Source organism: Heloderma suspectum, chromosome 4 (assembly GCF_057233095.1).
Source record: "Heloderma suspectum isolate Gila_16-S chromosome 4, 16-S_ref, whole genome shotgun sequence".
Taxonomy (NCBI): domain Eukaryota; kingdom Metazoa; phylum Chordata; class Lepidosauria; order Squamata; family Helodermatidae; genus Heloderma; species Heloderma suspectum.
Genome location: NC_139461.1, coordinates 110,060,530 through 110,079,223, shown reverse-complemented (window position 1 = coordinate 110,079,223; position 18,694 = coordinate 110,060,530). Strand labels below are relative to the sequence as shown.

The 18,694-nt window shown below is 43.2% G+C and overlaps 1 protein-coding gene across 2 annotated transcripts in view; it reads right to left on the bottom strand.

Moving 5' to 3' along the window:
* Nucleotides 1-18,694, bottom strand: part of LOC146347279 (uncharacterized) — a 275,533-nt gene that overhangs the window by 12,361 nt on the left and 244,478 nt on the right. For both annotated transcript variants that reach the window (XM_084848122.1, XM_084848121.1), the window contains exon 22: nt 3,431-3,637. In XM_084848122.1, coding sequence (XP_084704248.1) covers nt 3,431-3,637 — 207 coding nt within the window. The remainder of the gene's footprint in view (nt 1-3,430; nt 3,638-18,694) is intronic.

Below are 18,694 nucleotides of genomic sequence, written 5' to 3'. Positions count from 1 at the left end.
AGCAAGTCCCATTCAACTCAGTGGGGCTTTCTTCTGATTAGACATGATTAGGATTGCATGGTTAGTCTCTAGGAGGGAAGAGATCATTGATCCTAGCAGAGTTTTAGTGAAGATAATGACCAGTCGATAGGTCTTTAAATACTGAGCTTAGTACTGGGTTCTGATTATTGCATTATAATTCTTCTAAATTAACAAATTTAACAAAAATGCATGAAATATAAAATAAAGGGACATCCTCTTGGCTAGCAGTATGTTGAATGTAGTTCTTACACTCAGTTTGAATGCAACATTTTGGGGTGTCGTTCTAGCAATACTATTGTTATTGAATATAAGAACCTTTTCAAGTTGGGTAGACATCATGGGTCAGCTCCAGAATTAAGGTGCAATCCTAAGTGTGTTTAGACGGGGAAAAAAGCTTACAACTCCCAGCATGTCCCAGCCAGCATGGCTGGCTGGGGCATGCTGGGAGTTGTACGCCTTTTTGCTGTCTAAATATGCATAGGATTGCATGCTTAGTCATGCTTAGAATAGACCTATTGGAATTCAGGGAACAAGTAAGTCATGAGTAACCTAAGTCACATTGCTTTTAAAGGATCCACTCTAAGTGTGACTAAATCTGGATCCAACCCCATGAAAACAAAAGGTCAGATACATTTAGGGCACAATCCTATGCATGTTTAGACAGAAAAAAAGATCTTCAGCTCCCAGCATTCCCCAGCCAGATTGTGCCTTGAAAGAATATGATCATGTTACCTCTTAATTCCCTTTCCTGTTTGGCTACATATACAACCCAGTTCTGTTACCTTCATTTCATGCTCTTGAAATCATGCCAGTTTTCTGTATTAATTTTTATTGATCTACCTGGGGAATGAGGCTAGGCCTACAGTAGACGATTTTTATGCCCTTTTTTAATTTGGATTGTAGGGATTGCACTTGTCTATGAAATCCCAACATTTCTTGATGGGTATGTCATTTTTGTGTCATTTTGAATGTTTTATGTGATAACAGTCAAGAAAGGCTGATGCTTTAAAAATGACTTATGTATGCAATACTTGCCAGTGCTAGAAAACTAAAAGAAAATTTAAAAAACCCTTGAAGAACTCAACTGCTAACTTTTCTCCAGTGTGAGAAACTGGCTTACAGCAGTACCCTTTGCCTCCACAGATTGTGTACAATGTAATGTTACTCATGCATTTAAAATAAATAGCCTAGAAATGCTGACACACATTGTTGTTAAAAAAGAGAGCTTTGCTTCAAATGAATTTATCACACCATGCACTACATGAATAACCAACGTTCTTAAGCCTAAAAAATATTCATAGTCTCATGGTTGATAAGCACAACTTCTGCCACCACTGCTTCTCCCTTCCTGCACAATATCTCCTCCTAGCTCCCACCACCACCATAATTAATTTTCACTGCCCTGCAAACTCACTACTCACTACTGTAGCTTATCAGCCACATGGAACAAGAAGGAAGCATCATAGAACAAAGACAGGAGCACAGCCCAACAACAGTTAGTTTCAATTGTTGAAATCAATGGGACTTAAACTACTTGTGTAACCCCCATTCCTTTTATTCTAAAAGCACCACAACAGTAACTGTTGCACAACAGATACAACCTTTACAAATCTGAAATTAACCAAAAAATAATAATAATAACATCACTAGGCAGTATCCAACACTACCACTCCACTTACATGATTGACATAGCACTAGTGTAAGTGACCTCTAGCACTACGATAATAGTGTAAGCTGGTGCAATGGGTTTTCCACACCATCTTACACTATTGGTGCAGTGCTAGAGATTGCTTACACTAACACTATGTCAAAAGCATCAGTGAAACAGCAGTGTTGGATACTGCCCAGTGTCTATATACGTATTAAGAATAAAATACCCAGATTATTCTGTAACAGATATATTGAGAGAGAGAGAGAGAGAGAGAGAGAGAGATTCATCCATGTCCTATTTATTTTAAACATCTTTATGAATCTGTGATTCTATTATTCTACCTTTCAATTTTAAAATAAACTTCCAAGGTGACTTACATAGCTGGAAATATAAAATAAATATAATCTACAAAATAATATAATAAGATACAAAAATGCAAACAATCATAATGCTGCAGAACAGATAGAATATTAGCTAAAACAACAGAATAAAAAGCAGTTAACGTTGAAAAAGGCCTAGGTGAATAAAAAGTCTTTCCCCAATACCTATTAAACACACACACACACACACACACTAAGGCTGCATTTCTATTCCCACTTACCTGAGACTAAGCCCCATTGAACTCAGTAGGACTTACTTCTGAGTAGATATGTGTAGGATTGCACTGTAAGTTTGGCAGCAGGTGAAGCTCCCTGGGGCAGCCATTACACCAATGGGATGCTGCAGCTCAGTGGCCCTTCCCTTGGTAACAAACTGCCTAATCACTCCTAGGAGGAGGAGATGAAGAAAGGCCTCAGACAAGGGCCTTTGTCAACTGGGCATATTTATGAAGGAAAAGACAGCACTTCTGATAAAAGGCTCTCTTCTTGAGAGCTTTTTTTCCTTGGTTGCCTATCAAAAATATTATAATCATTCATACCATAAAATTATGAAGACTAGAGATGAATTCAAGAATGGCATCTTGCAAGTATTCAAATGTGAGAATATTGAAAACTTCCAAAGGTAAGCTTATCTTATAACAGTAATAAATAAAGAAGGTCTAATCCAATGGATGTTATCCAATGTTGGACTCGATGGTCTTATAGGCCCCTTCCAACCCTACTATTCTATGATTCCTTGAATGTTAATCTAATTCAAATCCCATTCATTTCAGTGGGTCTACTGTAATTAGGTCTAGCACTGGACACAACCCTAAAGAAATAACTGTTCCAAAAGCAGGTAGTCAAATATCAAAAACCTCTCAACAGACAAAACAGCTCTCTTCATGTTGTTGCTTTTCTTAGACACTTTTTACTGCAGTTGTATACTTGTTTGTTGCCTATGGGTCTCCCACCATAGGTCCCTGAAGATCATGCTGTTGCCAATTCTGCCACCTTACTTACTTCCTGGATTTGACCTCATCTTTCCCAGCTCCCTCTTGGTCCTCATCTCTGTTAGTTCTGGGTGTGGCTTGAAAGCCTCTTACTGTATGTGATGCTCAAGTCAAGTGCAACATCTTCACATCATCTTGGGCATTGCCAACATGATGTGTGACAGGACAATGAGAGAACATGAATAGTTCTCTGCTGCGAAGGGCTCATGAGCTAGATGTTGCTTCTGAGCTTGATGAAGAGCAATACTTAACTGTGTAGAGTGGTTTATGTGGAATGCTATCAATTGACTATTTCAGAATTCCAAGTGCATCATGAGCTTGCAAAACTCGTTCAGTAGCTTTGGTAGCATTTCTCCATTAAAAAGACATGTGTGGAGTGGACTTACCTCAACAATAGCACCACTGGGCAGCCTAAGGAAGTGCCTATACAGGTTTTGGAAGCCCCCAAGATGAATTGTGTATATAACGACATGAACAGTGACACCTCCTGAGTTTCCTACAGCTTTCAAGATTTCACCTTGATGATGGGAGTCACTGCTGGAGATACCAGGCTCCTTGGCATGTTCTTTCCAGATATAGTCATAGACAACCACCTAGTGAGGTAGAGACCCTTTGGTTAATTATTCATTTCTGAGAAGAGTTTAGCCAATATTTAATTATTTCACGATGGCTGAACAATCCCATCATTCCGGGAGAGAGAGTCCATGGAGCGGCCTCCACCAAATGCAAAATCCTGACAGGAGGGACTGTTTGGTGTGTTCCCCCCCCCTTTTCCATCTTTTTTTTGGGAGGGGAGGACTTCTGATGTTCTCTCCCACTCATCCCAATGGGAAAGAAAAGAAGTACATCAGCTCCAGGGAGACTCCACACACACACACACACACACATACACATACACATTAAAAGGGCACAAGCCTATGCATGTTTAGACAGAAAAAAGTCCTACATCTCCCAGCATTCCCCAGCCAGCCATGCAAAAGTTGTAGGACTTTTTTCTGTCTAAACATGCATAGGATTGCACCCTAAGTGTGTTAGGGAAACAGGAGGCTTGGGAAGTGCCAGATCCAGTGCCTCCCAGATTCACTTTTGGAATGTCCCCTTTTTGCCATTAATGCTGTTGGAGCACTGACAGCACAAAAGGTGGATGCTGGAAGGAGATCTCCTCCTCACATGGACTTCCCACTCTGCAAGCAGAGAGAGATATTATGGCCCCTGGGACACTTCTCCATGCATGGTTGGTTGGGGAATGCTGGGAGCTGTAGGCCTTTTCTCTGCATAAAAAGAAATAAACCTGCATAGGATTGTGCCCTAAGTGAATTAACTGATATAGGTTGGTATGAAAAAATAGGTATTATTTAGAAAGGGAAGGACTATTCATTTAAAGCCATCTTCCTTTCATGTATAGAAGAATGACATCTCATGGAAACTGGGAAATGTCTCTTCCGAAATATCTGTGGAACTGAAATGATATGTCCATTCAGTATGGAATAAGTGAGAACACATCCCTGTGAGGGAGTAGAATGGTTTGTATCTTATGTGCCCTGAATAACCTGAAGTAAGTGCCAAGAAGAAGACTTTGCTGTCATCTGAAATCTCTGTCATTCAGTTAATCAAAAATGTCCGCTCATCTCTTCATAGGCCAAATGTGGCTTCATAAATCTGCTGAGACAGACTAGTCAAGGGAGGCTGCATATAGGACACGTCAGAGGCACTGCAGACAGCTTAGATCTAGATTCACAAGAGCTGACAAGAGACCACAAAATGCCAGAACAGCATCCAGTAATCCTTAAGTGAATTCAATCTTTCAGCAGAAAAACAAATTAAGGGCAATAATTCAGTGATAAGAGGCAGGCCGGAACAGGTTCAAAATGCTGAATATTTCACAGCATTGTTTAATTAAAACAGGAGCACGACGCTTTTAATTGCAGTGTAGCCATTTCAGCCTGAAATTAAGCCCGATGTGAATGCCCTTGCAGTTGATTTAACTTGTTATAATTACAAAATATTACAAGGATTGAACACAGAGATAACACTTGAGTGGAACCTTCCAGTGCATATCTCTTCTCCCTCCTCCTCCTCCTCCTCCATTTATCAGGTCTCAGCTTTGTGATAGTTTGCATGGGAAGAAGAGGGAGAGAAGCTCATAAAACTGAAACTTGCCCATACGCTTCAGCAAGCCTCACAAGGATCTAAAGCTTCATTTCCAATGTAGTGCATTTTTACTTGTCAACAACCTTTTTTTAGGGTGCAATCTTATGCATGTTTAGACGGGGGGAAAAGCCATGCAACTCCCAGCATTACCCATTTTTCTGGCATTGGTTTTCTCCATGTTGGAAAAAGTGCCCTTAGTGAAGACATAAAAAGGTCAGGGAATGATATTGCATGCATGCAGTCCAGAAATGATATTGCATACTTGCTAAAAACTAGATTGAAATGTGAACAGATTTCTACTTGTGGTGGGTATATATCTGCAATTGGGATTTTCCCAGAAGTTGATGCCACACTCAATTATCAAAATATTCAATCCAATGCTTAAATGTCTAAAATGCTTTTCCCACAGGAATTTCATTAAATAAAGAATTTCCACCACGTGCTACTTCTTTTATCATTCACACATTAGTCTCATATAGGAGTGCACGAAAGCCACTTACCTGGTCTCGCAGCTTTTCGCGGTGGGGGGGAGGCGCTTCGCTGCTCTCCCCCCGAAGTTCAGGCCGGGGGGGGAGGCTTCCCGCCTCGCCTGGCCGAAATTCAGGCCGGGGAGGAGGTGCCTCGCCCGGCCGCGAAATAAAAAGTTAAAAAAAAAACCACCCCCGTGATAGGCTACATGACGATTAACGTAGCCTATCACGGCTAGATCTGGAAAGTCAGCCGTGATAGGCTACGTAAATCGTCACATAGCCTATCACGGGTGACTTTAAAAAAAAAAAGCGCGTACGCAAATGGCGGCCCCCATAGGGAGCCACCATTCGCGTTCCTTATTTGGTCACTGTAGTCTACGTAAATCTTTACGTAGACTACGGCGAAAATAAGGGCAATGCAAATAGCGTTGCCCTTATTTTCGCCGTAGTCTACGTAATCTTTACGTACACTACAGCGACCAAATAGGGAAAGCGAATGGCGGCTCCCTATGGGGGCCGCCATTAGCCGTATGTGCTTTTTTTTTTTTTTAAGTCACCCGTGATAGGCTACGTGACGATTTACGTAGCCTATCACGGCTGACTTTGCAAATCTAGCCATGATAGGCTACGTTAATTGTCACGTAGCCTATCATGGGGGCGTGTTTTGTTTTTTTTTACTTTTATTGGAATGGCGGCGTTGGCAGCCGGTCGAAAGATTGGCTGCCGCCCCCGCCCCTGACGAAGACCTGACGAACCGCTGCCGGGACCCGCCGCCGGGAGGGACATTCAGGAAAGGTAAGTCCCGTCCTGGGGGGGGTGCGGGGGGCGGGGGGCGGGGGGGTATGGAGAATTTCTCCCCGAAACTTCTTCGGGGGGCCGAACACGTTGGCGCCCGGCCCCCCGAAGTTTCGGGGAGAAATTCTCCGCCAACCCTAGTCTCATAGTAAAAAGAAAGTACTTGGTGAACATTCTACTTTTTATTCTTACTGGGACAGGAATCCTGAACATTTAAGAAGTGTACCAAAGGTGTTCGTACACACACTGTGTGTCACTGAATAATGGGAGAATATGAGCTCAAAATAAAGGCAATCTGGCCACAAGCTTTATGACATTCTCACTTTCAGTGGTACTACTCTGGAATGAATTACGATATTCATATTTTTGGCATTCAATGGGAGCTGTTCTGGAATCCATTTCTTTCCAGTTAAGCCACAAAAATGGGATGTGGTGACCTTGAGCCAAGGTGCTTCTTGATGCAAATTATTTTGGGACTTCTTGACTATGAGGAGTCACCTTGGGAACTTATTTGAAGGGTGGGATATAAATTCCTATTATAAATAAATATTAATAAATATGACAGACAGTGTTGACAGATACCTTTAGCAATTCCAAGAAAGAGTTCAGTGTTTGAATCCCTGCTATTCTCTGTAGACTGATAGTCAGGCACACATATATTTAAGGAATGGCACTTTTTCTGCATGAATAAATGCTTATAAGCTTTCAAGTTTAGCTACAGGCAAATAAAAATGTGTGTTTATTTGATAATATTTATTTCTTCTTTACTGAAAAGTGTTAGTCATGTTTCCAAGTATGACCTCACTAACTAGGGCATAATCTTATGAAATATGGGTGGTGCAAAGCAATTATATGTTTGCTTGCATCAGCAGTAATTGTGTATCTGCAACAGACATGTACAAGTGCTGTTGCTGGGTGATCCTGTTTTCCATAAGGTATAACATGGGAGTAACTTACCATCAACTTTGGGCTTGGATAAGATGTTTGGAAAAGAAGGTTATGATTTTTTCACAGGGAAAAGGGGACAGCACCAGAACTAGGGATGGATGAAAGTCCCTTACCTGGTCCCGCAGCTTGCTTTGCGGTGGGGGGGAGGCGCTCTGTTTCTCCCCCCAAAATTCTTGGCAGGTGGGGAGGCACCCCATCCCTCCACGCCGAAATTCTGGCCGGGGGGAGCACCCTGCCTCTCCGGCCGCAAAAGTTCTTCTGCCGGGACCAAGTAAAAAGAAAATGTGATAGGCTACATAAAGATTTACGTAGCCTATCACGGCTAGATTTTCAAAGTCAGCCATGATACGCTACGTAAATCTTTACGTAGCCTATCACGGCTGACTTTGAAAAAAAAAACGCGTACGCAAAGGGCGGCACCCATGGGCGCCGCCATTTGTGTTCCTTATTTGGGCACGGGTAGTCTACGTAAAGATTTATGTAGACTACGGCGAAAATAAAATCTAGCCGTGATAGGCTACATAAATCTTTACGTAGCCTATCACGTTGTTGTTGTTTTTTACTTGGAAATGGCGGCGGCGGCAGCCGGTCAGAAGACCGGCCGCCACCGCCAAACCGCCACCAGGACCCGCCGCCGCAAGGGACATTCGCATGAGGTAAGTCCCATCCCAGGGGGGTGGCGGGGGGGTGGCGGACCGTTTCTCCACCAATTTCAGGGGGCCGAATGCATTGGCATTTGGCCTCCCAGAGATTCATGGAGAAATTCTCCGACATCCCTAGCCAGAACACAACAAGGCAAAAAAGAGGCAAAGCATCAAAATGGCAGTGAGATATGCTACATCATATGAGCGATGAGATATGAAATGCCCAACGCATTTCTCTAGGGATGTCAGAGAATTCTGCCTCGGACTCCAGTGAGGCTGGATTCTTTAGATTAGAATCCAGCCCCCCGGAATCCGTGGCGGAATGGCCTCCTGCCCCCCCACCCCACGGAACCCCCCGGGATGGAGCTTACCTGGGGCGGATGCGGTGGTGGCTCCGGCAGCAGCTCCGGTGGCAGCGGCTCCAGCTGGTCTCCTGGCCGGCTGCTGCTGGGCTGCTGCGGCCGCAAATGGTGGCCATGATAGGCTACATAGCGGCTGCCATTTGCGTGGCTGTCTTTACCATGATAGGCTACATAAATACTTACATAGCCTATCACGGCAAAGAGCAGCGGCACAAATGGCGTAGCGGTCGCCATTTGCCTCCCTGCTTTAGCTGTGATAGGCTACGTAAATATTTACGTAGCCTATCACAGGCTACCATAGAGATGCAAATGGTATCCCCTACGCAGGACGCCATTTGCGTCCGCTCCAGCCCGGCCGGCAGCAGCTGGAGGCCCTGCTGCGGATCGGCCTGGCTGGCGGCTCTGCAGTATACACCTTCCTCTGGGGCACTGTGGGGCAAAAGCTCATCAAGCTGAGGACCTGAGAAGCAGACAAAAGTTAAAAGAGAAGTGAAAGTGGCCTTTCACTTCTTGAAATTCACTTGTACACACTTCCCAGGTCCTCAACCTGATATTTGTGCCACAGTATCCATGAGTAGCGATTGACAAAGATGTCAGTTTCAGTTCCCTCCCATTTCTCATTTTTCCAGTCTTAAGTTTGGGTTGAGATTTTTTTCAATTTTAACTTTGGCTCATCCAAAACTTTGATAATTTTTTTTTAAAGTTTGCATGAAAATTTGTACACACTTTTGTGTGCATTTCTTAGAGTACATGCATTTTTTTGTATGCACCTTGGCCTAAAATTCACATGATTTTTGCAATCAAGTTTCCTAACATAATGCATTTTGAACATTACTTCCATTAATACATGTACATTTCTGCATTCCTTTTTGCCTAATATATGCATATTTTACTTGAAAACCTCTATTGAAAAATTCAGAAAAATGCAAATTTTGAAGGATAATGGAGTTTGGGTGCACTTAAAGTTTCAAAAGGGCAAAAATAGTTCAGTTTGCATTAAATGTGAACCAAGCAAATGTCTCCCCCACCCCTACTCCTGAGGGAAGTATAGACACTGGGCATTTCATATCTCTGAAGATTTCATATCTCCGATAAAGTTTCCTATATCTCAGCACCATGTTGAGGCTTCAACTCTTTGTCTCTCTGAATTCTGATGATTTTTGTGACATTGCAGTATAGTACCCATGAATAACACCAAACCTTTTAATTAGGGTGTGGACTGTAGAAACCCACCCCTGGTATGTTGAATCTGCATATACTGAAGCATGCCTTACACTTCCACCTGCCCACCTGCATGAGTGTGGAATGCCATGAGTCACCTGAGTCACATTTGCATACATCTAGAATTAGACATTCATAAGCCCCACCCACAAATCAGCAGCAAAGAAGCTGTTTCACATCTCCCAAAGCAACTATACAGCCCCCGTACAAGCTGCTTCTACTCAAGCTAACACAAGTTGTTTAAACACTCACACTCTCTCTCTCTCTCTCTCTCTCACACACACACACACACACACACACGGGGTTCTCTTGGCCCTTGTCAGTATCTAAATTCAGACTGGTGTGGCTTTTTTTAATGAAAACTTTAGAACCATACAATGATGTGTAATTGTAATTTGCACACATAGCATGCACTGCTGCAACACACTTATGCATGTTCCTTGTTGCTTTATGGCTTAGAGTTATACTCCATGACATTTAGAAGCCTCCATAGAATAGAAAATCCTCAGAACTGGGAATTTGACAGCACTAATACAGGAGAGTATCAGACAAGAAGCATCATAAACTCCAACAAAACTTTATTTGGAGTGAGGGATATTTAAAAAAAAGCCCACCCAACATCCTAAGAACAAAGGGGGAAAGCTGCATAAACACTGCACAGTAGGTTTGCAGGTCTCAGCTCACACTCTTAGTACAGTCTACATCAGATCCTGAAGTAACGCATCAACTCTTAAAGAAATCACAAAGAGTCTTGTGGCACCTTCAAAACGAGTAAATTTTTCATGGCATAAAGTTTCATGTAAGAGATAGTTAGGGATGGGGGAGAAGTCCGCCACAGGCCCCAATGATTCCAATTCTTGGAATCCAGCCCCATTGGGGCCCGTGGCGGAACGAAGCATTCACCTCTGCCTCCCCCCAGAATCCATGCAGGTCGTCTCCCTCGTCATGTTGATCCTGTGGAGCCGGCTGCCAGCTCTGCTCCGCTGGCGATACGGCCAGTTGCTATTGCCGTACCGTATCGCTGGAGTAGGGTGAGTCTCCAGACGCAAATGGCGTAGTGGGTGCCATTTGCGGCCATAAAGCTGGTAGATTAGCCTAAATGCAGCCATTTACAGTGCCTCCCCACCCCCCGTAGTCAGTTTTGCAGGGCCAGCCTAGAGGATTTATGGGGTCTGGTACAGGTGTGATGTCCATCAAGAATGGCACTGCTCAAAACCTTGATCTCTCAGCCTCTGTGCTACAGTTTGCACAAGCCAAAGATCGAAAAGACACATTCTGAGCAGTGCCAGTGCACCATTCAACGCAGCAGAACTACCATAGGTTTTAATTGTATTTTTTGTTTGTTTTCTAGCAGTTCCTATCTTTTGGTAAGCATTCTTTATTTTAGAATACCCATTATTTTTATCTTTAAAAATAATAAAGAAAAGTTATACATTATTTAAAAAGGTATCCAGCCGAGCTCTTACAGATCACGGCTTTATTTTATTATTATTTATGTAGTTTTCATAGTGTTTCCAGTATCTGAAGTGCTAAGTGATCAGTAACGTTGCCTCAAAGTAAAGCTGTGTTCCATTTATTTTTACCTAATGCAAATGACATTGAAGTGGAGACTGAAAAAGAAACATATTTCCAAGCTAATTGAAGGAAGATCATTTTTGTAGTTAGCAGCCAAACAACCTGTAGAACCTTGAAGAAAGTTCACAGACACTTGCTTTTTGCCACCCTAGCTCACTGCAGACACTCCGTTCAAAAAACACAGCCACTGAGCTCAGCTTGGCGCCCCCCTCAACTCAGCTTGGCACCCCCCTCAGCTCAGTGCCCCAAATGAACTCCCAACTTGCCCACCCTTAGGCCAGCCCTGAGTATTATCCAGAGTTTCATAAAGTACAGATAGTGGTGGTGGTAATTGTGAACAGTGACCTCTGCTTTGTGGAAACTGCAAAGAGTACTTTTGGCAAAGGGAGGAGAAGTGGGGATACTGGATCAGGGTTCTAGAGGAGCCTGGACTACTCACTTCACTTTTTACACTGTTATCAGTTACATTTTACATCATAAAAATTTGACATGACTTAATTTTTTGAACTGCACAAATGTTCTTCTAGAACTGCATTTTTTTTTTAATAAGAACTGCACATTTTGTACCTGGCTGCACATTTTTAACAAAAGCCCTACAGAATGCTGCAAACTTTTCTCTGCCTCCTCACACTAGCTCTGATCAGTGTCACATTACAAAAACTGGGAAGAGAGGTCTAATCCAGGCCATTAAGGAAACAAGGAAACATCCTCACTCTATTTTAACATTCTTTTGTGAGTGAAAGTCCTTAATTTTCCAAGCCTGGCGGGTGAAACCAAAGTAGCAATAGGTCCATTCGCCTAATGACATCAAAACTTGTAACAGTATGTTCAGTTTTATGAATGAAGTGAATTTGTTTCTTCTTATTCAATCTAAATTGCTTTATCCACTTTACAATCTTCTTTTTTGTCCAATATACAATGGGAAAGAAATTGCATTAATGCCTGATTTGGGAGGAAACGGTTTTAGCATTATTATTCTAACCAACTTGCTTGTTAGAACAATGCCCTTTATTAGTGGAATGCACTATAAATTGTAATGATGCTATACAAGACAGCAAAAGATCATGGCTTGGTAAATGTTCCAGTGCAAATGCGAACTCCCTGAATCACCAGTCAATAAAATGTTCTCCAGCTGCTGGAGAAGAAGAGGGTGGGGAGAGTGATTATTTATGAAGAGTGGCAACATAAGATCATGAGGAAGCCTGTCATAAAATGCTTGTTGCATAATACATGATGGATCAGTTCTATTATTTAACTTTCCCAAATATATAACAATAAAGAGAGATGCTAAGCATCATAGTCAGCATTAATTTACAGTTGGAAAAATAATTAGAATCTCCTCCCCACCACCACCACCATTTTTTTTTTTTTTGGAAGAATGGAGTGAAAATGTAAACAATGCTTCCCTCCAGGCAAGCACTTTATCAAGTTGACAGGTGCATTTGAATTTCCATGGGTGGGGGACATAATAGGTTATTTATGTGTCATTTTAATAGAAAGGCCCAACCATCAAGATGGACAGGAGACTTTATCAGGACTGCTGTTTGCAACTAATCCACCAATTTAATACCCCAGGAAAATACCTAAGACAAAACTGGTACATTTTTCTTATACACTCCATTATACCCAAATCGATATGGACGCTATTCATCTCTAGTCCTTAGCTCACCAGGTGCCCACCAGACTGCATGCCTCCCGCCTCTGTAACTGTTGGCTCAAGTCAACCACACATTAAAGTGAATGGGAGGGAAACTGTAAAGATTACATTAAGAGGCTGAGGATGGACCATAGCTGGTAGAGCCCATGCTTTGGATTCGGGAGGTCTCGGTTCCAGGCATCTCTAGTAACAGAGGTTAGGTAGCAGGTGGTGTGAAAGGCCCTTGCCTGAGATTGTGGAGAGCTGCTGCCCATCTGACCTAGTATAAGGCAGCTTCTTGTATTCCTAATTAGGGTAGATTCATGGGGAATGTATAAAGGGCTGCAGGGCAAACTAAATGTTACAGTAAATGACTGCTGCATCTCGAATTCCCTAATATAGGGATGTCAAAGAAATCCACAATGGAACCAAATGAGTCTGGATTTTCATTAATCCGACCCGCAGATTCTGCAGGTGACCAGCTTTTCCCCTGTTGGACAGATTCTGCCAACTTGTAGACTCATTTTCTAACTTTCCTGAATTTTGCACAAATTTCATCATAGAAAATACTCAAAATAAAACAAAAAAACGGCCAAAATGCACATTTCCCCCATAGGCTAAAGCATGAAAAGGCACATTTCAGTGAATTTTCACATTTTTGCATATGTGGAATTGTGCAATTGCGCATTTGTGCAAACAAAAATCCAATTCCATTAATGGGTAGGGGTGTACAAAACCCACTTACCGTTCTAGTCTGGGCGTCCACAGGGTGGGGGGAGGCGATTCATCCCTCCCCCTGGAATCCTGCCCATCCACAGCCAGACTTCCGTCCGCTGCCAGGCTGCAGCTGCAAATGGTGTCCAGCGTAGGGGATGCCATTTGAGTCCCTGCTCTTTGCTGTGATAGGCTATGTAAATATTTACGTAGCCTATCACCGAAAAAAGCAGGGATGCAAATGGTGTCCCCTACGCTGGACGCCATTTGCAGCCACAGTCCAGGGCAGTGGATGGACGGCAGCAGTGGATGGACCCGGACCGGCCAGCAGCAGGTAGGGTCCGTCTGGGGAGGATTTGGGGGGGGTAGTCCATTCCGCCACAGGGTCCAGGGGGGCGGATTCTAAAGAGTCCGGCTTCATTAGAGTCCATGGCGGATTTCTCCACCATCCCTATTAATGGGCAGATGATGGAACAAATGGTGTCTCACAATCCACAAAACACAGATGGAACGGATTTTACACAATACGTACATCCCTATTCCCCAAGCTCTCTGTAAAACATACAACAGAACCTAAAACCAACAAAGATGCTAAGGCACCATGAAAGTTTTTGTTGGTTTTATGACTCACATTTATTGTGGTATAAGAGAATATATATGACAGGGCTCCATAGAACCAGCCTCTTCTTCTCCCACCCAGACACCTAAACTGGGTTGGGCCCATACCATCTCAAATTGTTCTCCACCTCCCAACCCAGCCATTTTGTGAGGAGAGGAATAGCACCAAGTGCAACTCAGTTCCTGTTGTGATGGCACGACCTTCCATGGTTTCCAAGCCCCTGGTGTCCATAGCCAAAGATGTGGAGCTGGGCTGGGGAAATACAGAATGCCATGACATCATAACACATGGTAAGTTGTTCTAGGTATTCTGGAGAGGAGAACAAGATGCGTTCCATCCATTTTTTATAGCAGCCATACATCTACAGTAAAGTCTAGTTTGGTTCTTTTGTGCATGAAGTGTTACAGCACAGATGGGCAGCCGGTGGCACTCCAGATGCTGTTGGACTTCAACTCCTGCACGTCCTAGAGAGCTGAGGTTGGTGCGTATTCATAACAGAGCCTTCCTTATAGCAGCAGCCCCTAGTTGTGGAACTCCTTTCCCAGGGAGGTTAACCTAGGCTAGCTTCTACTTCAGTGTCCTTTGCATGGCTGGTGAAGACAGTATTTTTCCACTAAGCTATGAGGAGTTAATGCCACTCTCTGTTTTTATTATCAATCCCCAATTTTAAAAATGTTTTCAGTTTTTGTATTTGCATATATTCCGTTCTTTGTATTGTTCTATTGAACATCACCTCGAGCACGCATTGAGCAGAGGGCCAATCCAGAAATATTCTAAATAAATAAATGTATAAAATAAAAATTATTTATTTTATTTATAAATAAATAAATACACACTGCCAGCATCTTCCAGATATAGGTGTAACTACATTTTTGTTAATAAAATAATACCCTTGGAGCATTTTTCATCCAGATTCACATTCTCAGTACATGTCGTGAAGGGATAGTTCTATTTACCAAACTAGTGGGATTTATAATTCATTTGAAGATTTGGAGAGCTGTGCAAAAAATAATAATGACAACCATAATTCAGAGGGCAAGTGAGTCCAAATCCATCTCTTTGTGACTCTGCTCCAAGTCGACATCATTATCAGCCCAGCAGCTCTACTACATGAACTCAGCTACAATGTTCAATCAATGTCAGAATATTTTGGGTACTAGCTATTGGGGGAAATGGCCTCACAATGTGTCAACTTGCGGTTTCCAGAGCTGATTCATCATAGGTCTTTTTTCGGCCATGCTATTTGTAGTCCTGGCTTTGAACATAAAGTGGGGAGGGGGGATAGACAGAGAAGGAGAAACAGCAGCCACTTTCTGCAGAATAGAGCCATTTCATTTTGCCAGACAAATTAAAATGTGAAGGAGCAACTATAGCAACACTAGATAAGGCATGTGTTTCATAGATGGAAGCACCTTTTACCTCCTGATCAATGTTCTGTGAGCTACACAGTGAGTTTCTGGTATTTCTGTTCTACACCAGGCTCTCCGTTTTGAAATTGTGTTTTCAGTCTTTGTTTCCTGAAGTATTTCATCAGATGCAATCTGCATGTCTAAATCAGGGTTTCCATATGTTGATGTATATGTTATCCAAAGACACTCCTAACAATTATTATTCTTTCATAAGCATCTAACTGAGCTTCTGTTCAGAGTATCTAAAGGAAGCTGAGGTGACTTTTTTAGCCAAGGCTTTGTGTGGCCAGAAATAGACATTATGTGAAATGCATGGCTGCTAGTGCTGACAAACAGCAACCCCAAATCTCCTCTTCCTCTTTCATTCCCCAACAATGTGTAACAAGACAAAATGGATGATGTTGACATGGCATAATTACACTTCTACTTCCTCCACCTCTGCTCCATTTAATTGGCTGCCACTTGTAGGGGCAGGGAAACCCTTGAATGCAATTTCAGGTCACTCGTTTTATTTTACTACACACTGTCAGGAGAGATGCAAGATTACTGTTTCTAGGAGCAGCCACTGATCTCCAATAGCCTCTAGATCCAGCCTGGGGTAATGGCCTAAGTAGGACCTGCATACAGTTACTATGGTTGCAGTCTGATGCACACTTACCTGAGAGTAAACTCCACTGACCAAAGTGGGTCTTACATCTGTGTGCCCATGCATAGGATTGCACTCGAAATAGCCTTCTCCAACTTGGTATGCTCCAAATGTTTTGGAATATAACTCCCATCATCCCTAACCATTGGCCATGTTAGCTGGGGCTGATGGGAGTCAAATCCCAAAAATCCGGAGAGCGCCAGGTTGGGGAAGACTGTCCTAAAGCATCCTCAAGTGCACACAGGAGGTGCTTCAAAACTTGAGCACACTGAAAAACTCAAAACTTCCATTCAGAAAGGTTTGTAGGGCCTCATGGATGCAGGGCCTGTTTATTCAGCACACACACGCCTCCTTCGGTGATGGGAGAACTTAACATCTCTGAAAAATGTGCATTCTAAAGCAGCTGCCTTATGAAACAACACATTTGCAATTCGAGCCCTCCTTTCACATGGTCTGACTGACCATCCGCCCTTGATGTGCTGTTCTGTTGCAATGCAAAGACGGATGTGCAATGGAATCCTATATATATTTACACTGGAAGATGTGGATCAAGTGAATTTTCTGTTTACTCAGAAGTGAGCCTGTTTATATCCATGGGGTTTACTCCCAGGTAAGTGTGCATAGGATATAGAGCCAAAACCCATGTGTGCATATTCCTGCCAATTGAGGATAACACTTCATGCATTTGATGAAGTGCACCAGGTCTATGAAAGCTTATGCCATAATAAATTTGTTAGTCTAATGGTGCTGAACCTCTTTTAGCCCGAGGGCAGATTTCAATTTGGGAGCAACTTTTGGGGGCCCATTCCAGAGGTGGGCAGGGCTAAAGGCAAAATGAAGTGGGGTCAAAATACTAGCATATTTTAGCTTAAAGCTCTTACTGCCAGCAACTAAGCCTTAGAAAAGGCATTTCAGCCTTTTAGAATGGGGGAAAAATGCACAAAAGCCAACTACAGGCATCTCTCCTTCAGATTGCATGTCCATCGCAGGCAGCCCAGAACTCAAACCTCAACTGGACTGGAGCTTTCTTGGTAAATTTTTATTATTATTAGGGATGTTGGAGAATTCCACCATGGACTCCAGTGAGGCCGGATTCTTTAGAATCCAGCCCCCCAGAGTCCATGGCGGAAAGGGGCAATCCCCACCACCACCCCACGTAATCCCCCTGGGACAGAGCCTACCTGGCAGCGGAGGCCATTTGCGTCCCTGCCAAGCCGTGATAGCCTATGTAAATAGCTATGTAGCCTATCATGGCTAATGCAGGGCGCCATTTGCGATCCTGTCTTTCGCCGTGATAGGCTACGTAAATATATACGTAGCCTATCACGGCTAACACAGGGACGCAAATGGCATAGCTGCTGCCATTTGCATCCCTGTGGTAGCCGTGATAGGCTACATATATATTTACATAGCCTATCATGGTGAAGCGGCCGCCATTTGCGTTCCTGCCTTTTGCCGTGATAGGCCACGTAAGTGTCTACGTAGCCTATCACGGCTACTGCAGGGATGCAAATGGCGGCTGCTATGGCAGCCACCATTTGTGGCTGCAGCCCAGCAGCAGACAGAGGTTCAGCTGCGGGCGGCCCCAGCCGGCAGCTCCGCAGAGTCGCCACAGAGCGGAACCGGCCAGGAAGGGTTCCTGGGGGGGGAGAAGCACCTCCCCCCCGACCGCGGATAGCCCCAGCGGAGCAAGGTAAGTGTTTCATAGACCCCTAATTGTTGTTGTTGTTGTTGCTGCTGCTGCTATTAAATTCTTGTAAAATTTCAACAAAACAAAACAGGAAAATGTAGCTACATAAATTTAAATATATCAATTTCAATGCATGCGTATGAAATGTGTGCATATGAAAGATCGAAAGACTAACAACAGAGTATTAAAGATATATTTTCAGCTAAATGTTTCATGGCAAGCGACTCTAATGAGAAAAGGAGTCCAAGATGAGTGAGAGCTTTTAAAAAAGGAAATTCTCAAGGCACAATTACAAACAATTCCAACAAGAAAAAAAGGTGAAAGACAACAGAAGATGCCAGTGTGGCTTCACAAAAAACTTAAAGATGACCTGAAAACAAAAAAGGACACATATAGGAAGTGGAAAGAAGGCCAAGCAACAAAGGAAGAGTACAGGCAGGTAGCACAGAATTGCAGGGATGGCGTCAGGAAGGCTAAAGCTGAGAATGAGCTGAGGTTAGCGAGGGATGCTAAAAACAACAAAAAGGCTTCCTTCAGCTACGTGCATAGTAAAAGACAGAGGAAAGAAACTGTGGTTCAGCTGTTACATAAGGATGGCAAAATGATAACAGATGACAAAACAAAGGCAAAAGTACTCAATTCCTACTTTGGCTCAGTCTTCTCCCAAAGGAGGGTCTATGACCCCCCCCCCCGGCAAAGGCGAAGTACAGGCTGAAGGGGCAGGATTGCAGCTTGAGATTGATAGGCATACAGTCAAGGAACACCTAATT